Below are 12670 nucleotides of genomic sequence, written 5' to 3'. Positions count from 1 at the left end.
AACTTACAATGTGTGGGAACACTAACTCACAGGACCTCACCTCAACACTGTGCTTGGATCCATGTTGCTCGGAGAAGCCAATAAGGTGACGTAGATATAGGCGGTTTAAAAGTTATCGAAGATATTAAATGAATGTGATACATTTTGCCACCAATTTCCTATCCTATGGACAAAGAACATGAATTTGTGTTCTGGATATGAAATCCTGGAATTTAAAAGTATCTATGGATTTCCACTCTTAAAATACAGCAACTTGAGAGTTTTGTTTTATTGTGAAAAGATTTACAACAGTGTGCGCGTACCACTCACCACCTGCATTTCCCCCTCCGCCAGCCCTCCCGCGGGCATTCCATGTGACAGCCCTGGTGGCGGAGAACAGGCCGCAGCCAGGTGCCTGGTGCCTGCCACCGGACAAAGACAACCACCCCCGGGTAAGGACCGAACCCTTCAAGTGTGAGGACTTCTATGTGAACAGCAAGCAGCAATATAAAATATGGACGACTTAGTTCGACGATGAGCTGCATCTCTGAATACTTTTCAGGAAGAAAGTATACCACCCAAGAATCCTAAAGGAACGTATTAACTGGGGTTGATTTGGAAATTTGTATATATTAATGCATCTAGAGGAGAACTGTTTTTTCCCCCCCCTAATCATTAAACAAAAGTGCATTTCCTTACAGAAATGTAAAAAAATTCAATACATATTATATAATATATATATACACAATGTATATATTATATAATGTATATGTTATATATAGGTAAAATAGCTGACCATTATTTCCAAATTTTAAAAATCATTCAGTGGTCTGGGTTTTCTACACAACACATCGAACAGATAATCTTAACGATCACATCATACTTCACACAAAGCACACTGGTTGTTCACAGCCCCGAACTTCAAACTCAGAGGCATCTTTACGCATCACAGAAAAAGGCAGAGGCATGATACAGTTGCTGACCATAGCCTAATAAAAACCTGTGTAAGAAGTTCGTTTTTGTCCATTAAATTTTTACCTGTGAAAAAAAATAAACGGCAAGTGTCATTTTGCTGTTTACAGGAGGCACTCTCTGAGCCCACCCAGCTTGCTTGCTGTGTACATGGTAACTTCACATCAGCCTGTCTTTGCGACAAATGAGAGTGCAAGGTATTGCTCTTCATTTTTTCACTAAAGATAGAAATGAAGGGGGAAAAACCCAATACATCTGTGTAAGTCAGACTGGACAGCCATAGATCTCTGAAATAACGAAGCTAATTAGCACTGAGCGGACTTCTGATGTCAGATTTGGATGGTGGTAGACTTGCTGTAGCACTGACATTCAGGTTCTGCTCCCTTAAGAAATTACATTAGGAAAGAAGGCCAATAACGACTATATTCTAGAGTAACTTCCCCTTCACTTGTTAAATACTGAGCTAAATGGCAACTTTACAAAACTATTTCAAGTATTCATTATCACAGTGAAAATGTGAGACCAAGGTTCAAATGAATGAGTTGGAAATTCTTGTGATGAAAAAGGCAAGGGCACTAAATCAAAACATATACAAAATGCTTCAACGCATTTCTTTATGTGATATGAATAGATTGTCCATAAAAAGTTAGAAAAATTAAGATAAATTATATATTAGTACCCCTTCCCAGCCACACTGTCTGTAAAAATTCGGAAGAGTGTACTGGCATTTCAATCTACGGTAAAAAGGCCTGGCCTCGCAGACATCGTCTCTGTGCACGCGTTTTCCCAGGAGTAAGTTTATTTGCTGTCGTCACTTTCTAAAAGCTGCATTTTAATTGTGAACCTTATTGACTCATCAGTACACCCAGCTGATGGGGACCCACTGTGGCTCCATTCTCAGGTTCTCTATGGCAGTTTGTAGTTTCTCAAAGGCTTTGTCTAGATTGTCGTTTACGATGATCAAATCAAAATAGTGGTTGTATGCTCTCTGAATTCGTGCACTTTCATCCACTGTTTTCTTCAAGTCAGAGTCCTGTCAAAGAGTTTTAAAAGGAAATGTTTTTATTATAATGTATATTTACTTGCTCAAATAGCAACTCAGAGTGAACATAAGAAATTAGTAGCTTGGATAATTTTTTATTGTGATTCTGATATTAATTCTCAAAATCTAATCCATAGAGTGTTAAAAAGACATTACCACCTATTCCTGTACCCATCTTCCCAGCCGCGTTCATGTGTGTGCTTATCAGTACCCTGTATCTTCTGTTTCATTGACATTTAGGATAAGATTCCTAATTTAAAAGACTGCTGACAATAATTTTAGGATGAAATCTAATGGACTCTAGATTATGGAACCCAATTTCTAGTGACTGTTAAGCTCAAAGCTAAATTTGCTGCCTATTTCCAGGAAAGAAAATCTTACAAATGTATTTTTGAAGACTAACTTCACATTATTATTATTATTTTTTTGCTAGCATTACTTATATATTATAGAATATTTCTAGTCATTTTAGAATGATGTAGGGGAATACATAATGGGTTCTGCATGAATAAGAAAAGCTTTTACAAGTGTTTTGAAATTTCACAATTCTACATGTTCTTCAAATATTGAGTTTCTATTAAAGTGTCTACTGTGTTTCATTATTTATGGATATAACAATGAATAGGACAGAGGGGGTTCCTACCCTATAGTGAAGGAGACAGATAAAGGGCAAATAAACACAAGAACTTGTGGAGTGTAGTAAATTCTATAAAATAAAAAAATCAGGAACAACGCATTTTAAGAGATCTACTTACAAAGACACGGAGTACATTACTTTTAAACTGAGAACCAAGTGGGAGAAAGAGCATTCTGGGCAGAGAAAACAGCAATGCCAAATCCAAGCGGGAAATGCCTGGATGTGTGAAGACACCAGAAGACCAGGAGGCACAGGCAGTTATGGGTTGAGGGGAGTAGTAAGTTGAGATGAACACAGAAGAGGACATGAAGGACCCAGATGCAATGGAGACATCCCTGGATTATGATGGTGGCAAAAGGTATGGAAATGACCCAGACTATTTACCTATGTTGGTGATAAAACCATTAGGATTAGCTGATGGGCTGGATGTGCAAAGTGAGGAAAATGACTGAATGGAGATGCTCTTGGGTTTCTAGCATGAGTTAAGCGGGTGGGTTTAGAAGATGCAGAGTAGGGATGGAGAGAACATGATTTTTTGGGGGGGTGGGGGTGGGGGTGGGGGAGGGAAAGCAAATGTTCTACATTGTACACGTTAAGTTTAAGATGCCTGTGAGGCATCCAAGTAGGTGACTTATATTTATCTATATATAAATTGGGAACCACCAGCATAACAATAGGAAAAGGACAAATTGTAGGAGGAAGTAATACTGTTAACCTAAAAAGAAGTGCTCACCGTCAAAAGCTTGGTAGCAATGCCAGCGTCCACCACAGCTTTGTGCATGGCGCGCAACGTCTCCAGCTCCGGAGCAGCGATGAAGACAACGTAGGGCATGAACTCCGATGTCCTCAGCACCTTCAGGGCCTGTGCAGGAGAACCACCACACACCGACTTACATAGGATTAGAATTTGTACTGTTTCCCTTTACTTTTCACTAAATAACCAAAGTCTAGCTGCCTCTTCCTAAGGATTAAGAATATAATTGAACACTTGCCCCACTTCTATCCTTTGATTCCATACAGTACTTTCCTAAAACAGTGACCCATTAATTGTGTTCTGACCTCTCTACTCTTTGAGCTTCCTGAACAACAAAAAAAGCATTATATTAATGAAGGACCCAAAAGTCAGCAAGAACGCTGTAAATGTTTTTTTTATGTTAATTAGGGAATTCTGCTAATACTGAAAAAACTAGAAATAATTTCATTGTCTACTAGCTGGAGAGTGGTTACATAAGTTAATATATGTCTATATTATGAAATATTATGCAGCAATTACAAAGAATAAAAAAAGCTCTACAGCAATCAACATGAAAAGGTCTGCAAGAAACATCCTATTCCCATATAATAAAAGGGTAATATGCAAATTGACCCTAACAGCAGAATGACTGGTCACTATGACACACACTGACCACCAGGGGGCAGATGCTCAATGCAGGAGCTGCCCCCTGGTGGTCAGTGCACTCCCACAGGGGGAGCTCTGCTTAGCTACAAGCCAGGCTGGTGGCTGCCAGCACAGCGGTGGTGGCGGGAGCCTCTCTTGCCTCCTCAGCAGCGGTAAGGATGTCCGACTGCAGCTTAGGCCTGCTCGCTGCTGGCAAGTGGACATCCCCCGAGGGCTGCCGGGATGCCAGAGGGATGCCTGACTGTCAGCTTAGGCCCGATCCCCCCCCCGGGGAGCGGGCCTAAGCCAGCAGGTGGCCATCCCCCAAGGGGTCCCAGACTGCGAGAGGGCACAGGCCAGGCTAAAGGACCCCCTCAAGTGCACAAATTTTTGTGCACCGGGCCTCTAGTTATTTAATAAAAAGAACTAAAGGTTTTGTATAGAATTTTTCATTTATATAAAAGAATCAATAAAAAGAGAAAACTATATATATATATATGTGTGTACATATATTATAGGGTGTCCCAAAAAATGTATACACATACTTTAACAGCTGATAGCTATTAAAATGAAATGTATTTTAATAAACACTGCTTTTATAATTATTCAGTGTGTGTATACATTTTTTGGGTCACCCAGTATATACTAGTATGTGTGTGTGTACACACACACACACACACACAAATATATAATTTTTTACTTAAGGCATACTAAAAAGATAGAAAGATACACACCAAACTCAATAATATTTACCTCTGAGTAGGGAAGCAGAAGGGTGGGAAGGGTCAGTGAGAGAGACACAGAATGGAATGGGAATGAAATGAATATTTGTGTGTGTGTGTGTGTGTGTGTGTGTGTGTTTGGTGGGAAGGGGTGTGACTGCAAATTTTTATTCTTTTTAATTATCTTTAATTAAAAAATTCTTTCAACTACAGTTTAAGTTCAATATTATTTTACATTAGTTTCAAGTGTACAGCACAGTGGTTATATACTCTATAAAGTGTTCCCCCTGATATTTCCAGTACCAAACTGGCACCATACATAGTTATTGCAGTATTACTATATTTCCGAGGCTGTACTTTTCATCCCCGTGACTATTTTGCAGTCTGGTTTAAATTTTAAATTTCACATTTTCTAATGTATGCATTTATGTATTACTTGAACAAGTAAACAAATACTAAACTTCTGTCATGTTTCTAGGACTTGGCTAATTGATCAGAGATTTATTTAACTAGTGGATGCATAACAAGGTTCTCTACCAGGTAATGGAGGCATAACAAGGTTCTCTACCAGGTAAAGGGCTACCTTCACAATCTCAAATCAAAACAAAACAAAAACACCATGGGAAATAAAACTTAAAATCAGCTTTGGAATCCATGCAGCTTACTTGTGGGTTGACATCCAAGATACAAGTTCGTCCAGTTTGGACAACTTCAAGAATAGAGTCAATCTTGGTTCCATAGAGATTTCCTTCATATTCCCCATGTTCCAAATATTTTCCAGCTTTAATATCTGCTTCCATCTCAGACCGTGACACGAACTTATATGCCTGGCCATCTTTTTCATCTTCCCTTGGTTTCCTTGAGGTAACTAAATAAAATAATGTTGAGAATTTACACAAAGAGAATGTAGGATTTTAGAAAACAGACTAAAATGAACAGGGTAGCTTAAGATGCTTCTGTTTAGTGTCTACAGCCAAATCTGCCTGCTTCCTATTTTTGCAGATAAAGTTTTATTGGACCACAGCTAGGCTCATTCTTCTTACCTATGCTTCACTTGTTTTATACTGGTGGAGCAGTTGTGGGAGAGACTAGATGACCTGCAAAACCTAAAATATTTACCACGTGGCCCTTGAGCAAAATAATCTGCTGATCCCTCATTTACAGGAATGCTTTAAAAGGTAGTCCCCAATATATAATTTGTATCCAAAAAATGTGCTAGATAAGGTCAGTTTGAAACTCAAAATATGGTTACCTGGAAGCAGAGTCCTGCATCTAAATTCTTAACTGTGGTGAATCCTAGGAAGTGTGAGGTATGTTGCAAGTGAGTATCTTTTCCAGCTGACCCGCACTTACTCCCCTTTCCTAAGGAATATCAATTATGTCCTCTCTTTTCACTTTAACATTTCCTAATTGAGTGCCAAGTAACTGAGCAAAGTTCTCCTATTCTTAGTTGGTATTATCAATTTTCTGAAGTGTACTTTACCCACAAATTATCCTTTATTTTGTCTCAATGCCTTTATTTCAGCTTCCTGCTTATTTTTACTCCTATTTATTATATTTTGTGCGTTAGTGGTGGAACTAGCCACCTCAAAGTTATTAAGGTCTCTTAACTTTCTCTCTTTTGATCTGATATGTGTATTCTTGTTCAGAGAATGAGAACAAAGAAACCAAGTGGAAATTTAGAGGATCCTTTTGTCTGACATTTTAGAGCTCTACTCGTAAATACTTTCAGAGACATACCACTCCCCTGCAACCTGGGCCATACTAGGAACGGACTATTACCACCTTTCAAACTGTTGCAAAGATGCAGAGATAGGTACTCTCTGCCAACCTGTTAATACTAGCTTGGAAGGAGGGAAGGAGGGGAGGAGAGGGAAAGGGGGCACAAGAGAGCTACTTTCAAATTTAGCCTTAATCTGAGCTTGGCTGGATCAGATATAAAAAAGTTTTCAACTTCTAATCAAATACTTATGCATGCAGAATATCTGAAGAAACCATTAAACACATACACTTAAAATTAGAAAGTAATTCAGATCAAAAGGTGATGGTATTCCGACTATCTATACCAGTGGTTCTCAGCCTTGGCTGCACATTAGAATCACCTGGGAATTTTTGTAAAATCCTGATTTCTGGGCCTCATCCTCCGGAAATTCTGTTTCTTTGTTACTGAGGTTGTGGCCCCACCCCATAACAAAGAAACAGAATTTCTGGAGGATGAGGCCCAGAAATCAGGATTTTAAAAAGATTCCCAGGTGATTCTAATGTGCAGCCAAGGTTGAGAACCACTGCTCCATAATAAACATAACACATCAAGAAAACTTTTATAAGAACAAAATGAACTTCAAACTCAATAAATCAAACAGGCGTTGCCGAGGATGTGAAGAAAAGAACAAATCCTTGTGCGTGGTTGGTGGGAACGTACATTGGCATAGCCAATGGGTATTTTTTCATTGATTTTTTTTTTTTTTTAGGGAGAGTGGAAGAGAGAGGAAAAGACTGAGAGAAACACATCAACTGGTTGCCTCCTGCACGTGCCCCGACCTGGGCCAGGGAGAAGCCTGCAACCAAGGTACATGCCCTTGACTGGAACAGAACCCGGGACCTTTTGGTCTGCAGGCCGATGCTCTATCCACTAAGCTAACCCGGCTAGGTCCGGCTAGGTCTGACAGTGAACTTCTTAACAGAACTGGATTCAAGAGCTACATCTTTTGAGTTTTACAATCTAGAATTTCTACTCTCTGCTAAATAATCCATCAGATATAGGGCAGAAAATATACGTCTTCAAATACAAAGATGCACAAATGACATCCCGTACACCATTTCTTGTGAAGTTACAAGAGGATGTGCCCAGCAAAACAAGGTCATAAACCAAGAAAGGAGAATGGGGCCCAGGAACAACAGTTCTGAGCCAGGACAGCAGCAAAAGGAGAGACATCACTGTGGCAACAGCGGGGCAGTCGAGACACAGCCCGCGGTGCTCACTAGTAAAAGGACTGAGGTCTGAGTCAGGTCTCCAAGCAAAAGTCATGGCTTCATAGATAAGTGAGTCTTTGGCTTAAAACAAAACTATACACATAAAACCAAGGTAAAGAGGAGAAAACAGGACGTCTAGGGATGGCTGGGTGGGGGAAGAAGGGGAGGCTGAGCAAGAAAATAAGACGGGGTTAACTGAAGCTAGAGTGACCGCTATGCTGGAGGGCAGTCAGGAAGCCATCAGACGAGGCCTCACTGGGCAAGGCAAGAAACAGCAGAATGAAGACAATTAAGAAATAGGGAAGGCTATCGGAAGAAATAGCAAAAGGAAAGAGAAGCAACTGTTTCTAGTAAGTAGGCCCAAGGCAGGGGTAGAGGAAAATAGGGGGTTATTTTTTCCATTATTTAAGTACTACTTGATTAAAATATTGTACATGTATTAACTTGCTGAAAATAAAATACTTTACAGTTCTTTGACCACAGTGAGGCTTTAATAACTACTGAACTAGGATTTGTCTGAGGTTTGTGATTCATGTGCTTACAATGGAAAGCCTTCCCCTGAAGGGATTACAAACAGCACGAGGGCAACAATAAGGTTACTCCTCCAACCAAGCCCTAAGAACTTCAGCAATGAGATCACTCTCCGAGAATTAAACCTCAAAACAAGCTGGATAACAGAGAAACTCTAAAACTCATTGAAAAGAGATGGAGTGACATTAGGCTATGATCTGACTCAGGACAGCTTAAGGGCCCTAATATACGTTCAGAAATACTGGGTTAGTCACGAAGGGGGCAGCTACAGAGGCAACACTGGCTCGTCTCCTGCCTTGTTCGGGGACAGAACATGTAAGTTCCGAGAAGGGAAGGCTAGGGCATCTTTGCAATAAAGCAAATGTGTATTAGTCCTTATAATAAGTCAGTGATATCATCCTTGACGTAATCCCACTCTCATCAAGCGTACTTCTGACAATACTACTGAACTTTACATGTAGATATGCAAATAAGGAAAGAATGCAAAAATCATGAGTGTTTGGTTCACGTAATGGTTATACTTCCCATCAGCATCGTTTTATTTTCTCTATCAATCTCTGTGCCCTTAATTAACGCCGCCTGCCCTGGAAGATGAGTCCCTCCTGCTGTGCTATCCAAAACCAGGACCATGACCTTGCAGGCTCACGCAAGTTAACAAAGGGACGGCCACACTGAGAGGCGACTGAGGACCCAGCAGCTTTCTCCCTTTTCTTTACACCAAAATGGGTGAAAAATAAAACTTTTCCCACAGACATCGGAAGTAAAAGAAACTACAGAGTTAATGCTGCTTTTGCCACAACTCTTACTACTTGTGCTCAGCATTTCTGAACTAGAGTTTGGAGGAGCGAGTGCCACCCGGCGGCAGGCTGACGGGAATAGGGCTACCTCCAGACGGCCGTAGAGTGCTGCCCATATCTTCTATTTGCTTGTTTTCATTGACACAATAAAAACCTATTTGGGACTCAAGATCACAATTATCTGCCCCCACTACATTTTCTTGCCAATTAAACAGAGAAGAAAACACACAACTTACATGGCACCGTGGTTCCAAATCTCGTGGGATTCAACACTATGAACCTGTTTTTCAAGCTTCTTCGCCCCACACCTTGAGCTCCTATTAACACTAATGTCCTTCTCTGGAAGGGAGGCATTCTGGCTACCTCCTCGTAGATCTGGATTTCATGACGGTCAAATTCTGCAGGTAAAGGGAATGGGAAACTTCTGCTATGCTGTTCAGTAATGACTTAATAAGCATGCTAGTGAAATATCACCTGAATTGTACTCAGCACAGATGTTTTTATTAATTTGATAAAGTACAAGAAATTATTTTATATTTTGATTTAAACATCTGCTGCCATCCATTTGTTTCTTAAAAATTTGTCCAGCCAAGCTAGAAAAATGCCCATGCTTTATCCTTATCAAATATTCTATCGATAAAACCTTTTTATCAATTCTTGAGTAGAAACAATTCCTTTAATATAAAGAATCTGGTGACAAATAGTTTATATAATTTATTTGGCTAAAAAGTGTGTATCACCTATGGAGGACAGCAGTATACCTAGCGTGGCTGCTTCAATAAGTCCTTATAGAATGAGTGTGCCCTCCCAGTGACATCAATGAGCAGTCCTTATAGAATGAGTGTGCCCTCCCAGTGACATCAATGAGTAAGTCCTTATAGAATGAGTGTGCCCTCCCAGTAACATCAATGAGTAATCCTTATAGAATGAGTGTGTCCTCCCAGTGACATCAATGAGTAGTCCTTATAGAATGAGTGTGCCCTCCTAGTGACATCAATGAGTAGTCCTTATAGAATGAGTGTGTCCTCCCAGTGACATCAATGAGTAAGTCCTTATAGAATGAGTGTGCCCTCCCAGTGACATCAATGAGTAGTTCTTATAGAATGAGTGTGTCCTCCCAGTGACATCAATGAGTAAGTCCTTATAGAATGAGTGTGCCCTCCCAGTAACATCAATGAGTAATCCTTATAGAATGAGTGTGCCCTTCCAGTGTCATAAATGAACAAGTACTATCTTGGTGACTCTGCAAATCAGTTTGATTAATAAATGCATATAGACAACATACTGACATTTAAATATTAAGATTCTGAAAATATGTATAAAATAAAATATAGGATCCAAATTATTTTCACTGGAAATACATTCCAAAATTATATTCATAGTCAATGGTGAAATTACAAATTTTCTATTTTATAAGAAAGACTTAAGAACACATATTTCATGAATAATAAGGCTAAACTGAGTTTGAAATATTCTATTGCCATCATTATAGCTATCACTCTCAATCTATAGTAAGAATACTCCTTAGGTTATTTTAACAGCAACTCTGCAGTTTCCCAAAGTAGCTTAACCAATGTTGAGGAAGAGCCTATTATCTCCTTATTTATTATATTATAATTTATTATTATATTTCCCTTAGAGTAGTGGTTGGCAAACTGCGGCTTGCGAGCCACATGGGGCTCTTTGGCCCCTGAAGTGTGGCTCTTCCACAAAATACCACGTGCGGGTGCGCACGGACAGTGCGATTGAAACTTCGTGGCCCATGCGCAGAAGTCGGTATTTTGTGGAAGAGCCACACTCAAGGGGCCAAAGAGCCGCATGTGGCTCGCGAGCCGCAGTTTGCCAACCACTGCCTTAGAGTATGCAATTTAGTTTATTACCAGTGGAGAGGCAGTGCTTTAAAATTGACAATCCTTCAAGTAAGCCTCCAGAGCTGCATGGCATTCCTATCAGCCTCTAACCCAGCGGTTCTCAACCTGTGGGTCGCGACCCCCTTGGCGGTCGAACGCGTTCGAACGACCCTTTCACAGGGGTTGCCTAAGACCATCCTGCATATCAGATATTTGCTTTACGATTCGTAACAGTGGCAACATTACAGTTATGAAGTAGCAACGAAAATAATTTTGTGGTTGGGTCACAACATGAGGAACTGTAAAGGGCCAACAGGTTGAGAACCACTGCACTGAAGGAGAAACGACGGCAGTTGTCCTATTTATCTTTCCTTACGTCTAAAAGATTTAAGAAAGAGTCCTCCTGGATCAAACCAAGATTCATTGGTCAGTACTATTTTCCCAAAAGAGCCATGGGCAATGTTATTCCTGAATATAGTTGCCTTTAATCATAACTCTTTCAGACCTTCATAAAGGCATTTTGCTCTTTAGAAATGACACATAAATTATCAAAATTCTCTGAACAAATAGCTTCAATTATAACATTGCTCCTTTATTAATATAAGCATCCTAAGCAATTCACTGTGTTGCAAATTATAAAACAAGCAAATTGGTCACAGCATAAGCATATATAACATCAGAATTTAAATGTCTTCATATTAAATTGTACCATGTGTTCACATGCCAACCCCTTGAACTGGGTACTAATCTGAATTATATTCATTGAAAATTATATACATAGACTCTATGCCACACCAATTAACATTATAAAGCTATTTCACTTGGACTTCTCAAAAAGTACTGCAAACACACCTGCATTTCTGGTGGTGAGATACATCATCTTTTTCTTTTTTTTGCTACTTAGGGTTCCACAAAAAGGCCCTAAAGGATGAAAAGACAAATATAACTTGAATGTCAAAATATGATACAACTGCCCTGTGGATTCGTCAGGGGTGGGAGCATGATCTTCCCAGTGTTGCATCCTACAAAGCAGAAGGGGGCAGGTGAGCCACACTGAATTCTGGTACCATACCAGCAGGTGGCAGAACGGGATCGAAAAGTTTACTTTTGAGAGACACAATAAAGCAGATAGATGGGAGGGATTAATTCTAGACATACAGTAAATAAATTCACTTGCTAATTCAGATGAAAGAGGCAAAGAAAGGTGTCCACAAAGGACAGCTTGTTACTTATTATGTGGAGCTCATCACCTGAATTGTCCCAGTCTCTTCTAACAAATGCCTTTCTCTTCTCTTCCAGGAACTGGCTTGGAATGAGGCCAGCGCTTCCTCCCTCTTTTACATGGCTAGCCTAGAATCAAATTAATGAATTGCATAGCTCAGTGACCAAAACTTGAGACGATATTCTAAAAAGTAGAACAAGCAGTAGTCAGTAAAAAATACCACATTTGCTCTTAAAACTGACCTTGAGATTTAAATCCATGGCACTGTCAAGTCATTTAAACACTTTAGCACTGAGGATTCAAGTGGCACCTAGTCAACCCACCCACCATCTGTAAGAAAATTTTGGGACCAAAATAAAAAAGTACACAGGCTCTTTAAATTACTAAAACTTTTTATTTTTAACACCAAGTTAGTCAAAGAATGGAAAGAAAGGAATGCTAGTGTATGTATTTACAGGACATTTGATCTAGCATCCTTTAGTAAGATATTACAATCAGCCTTAATCCTACCACGTTGGTATTTCCTGACGCCAAGTCAAAGAGAAAGACGGCTTCGGGAAAACAGGG

At 39.8% G+C, this 12670-nt stretch overlaps 1 protein-coding gene across 2 annotated transcripts in view; it reads right to left on the bottom strand.

The window, feature by feature from the left end:
• Positions 1 to 1000: 1000 nt before the first annotated feature.
• The window catches only part of PALS2 (protein associated with LIN7 2, MAGUK p55 family member), a 60130-nt gene continuing 48460 nt past the window's right edge, over positions 1001 to 12670 (bottom strand). Inside the window, exons 7-12 of one of the 2 annotated variants that reach the window (XM_081102194.1) lie at positions 12132 to 12231; positions 11734 to 11802; positions 9268 to 9429; positions 5396 to 5598; positions 3364 to 3492; positions 1001 to 1984 (exon numbers count right to left, since the gene is read on the bottom strand). In XM_081102194.1, coding sequence (XP_080958320.1) covers positions 1808 to 1984; positions 3364 to 3492; positions 5396 to 5598; positions 9268 to 9429; positions 11734 to 11802; positions 12132 to 12231 — 840 coding nt within the window. In that variant the 3' untranslated portion in view covers positions 1001 to 1807. The remainder of the gene's footprint in view (positions 1985 to 3363; positions 3493 to 5395; positions 5599 to 9267; positions 9430 to 11733; positions 11803 to 12131; positions 12232 to 12670) is intronic. The other variant, XM_081102193.1, reaches the window with a different exon arrangement.

Source organism: Myotis nattereri (assembly GCF_964212035.1).
Source record: "Myotis nattereri genome assembly, chromosome: 11".
Taxonomy (NCBI): Eukaryota; Metazoa; Chordata; class Mammalia; order Chiroptera; family Vespertilionidae; genus Myotis; species Myotis nattereri.
This window is presented reverse-complemented; position numbering and strand designations above follow the sequence as displayed.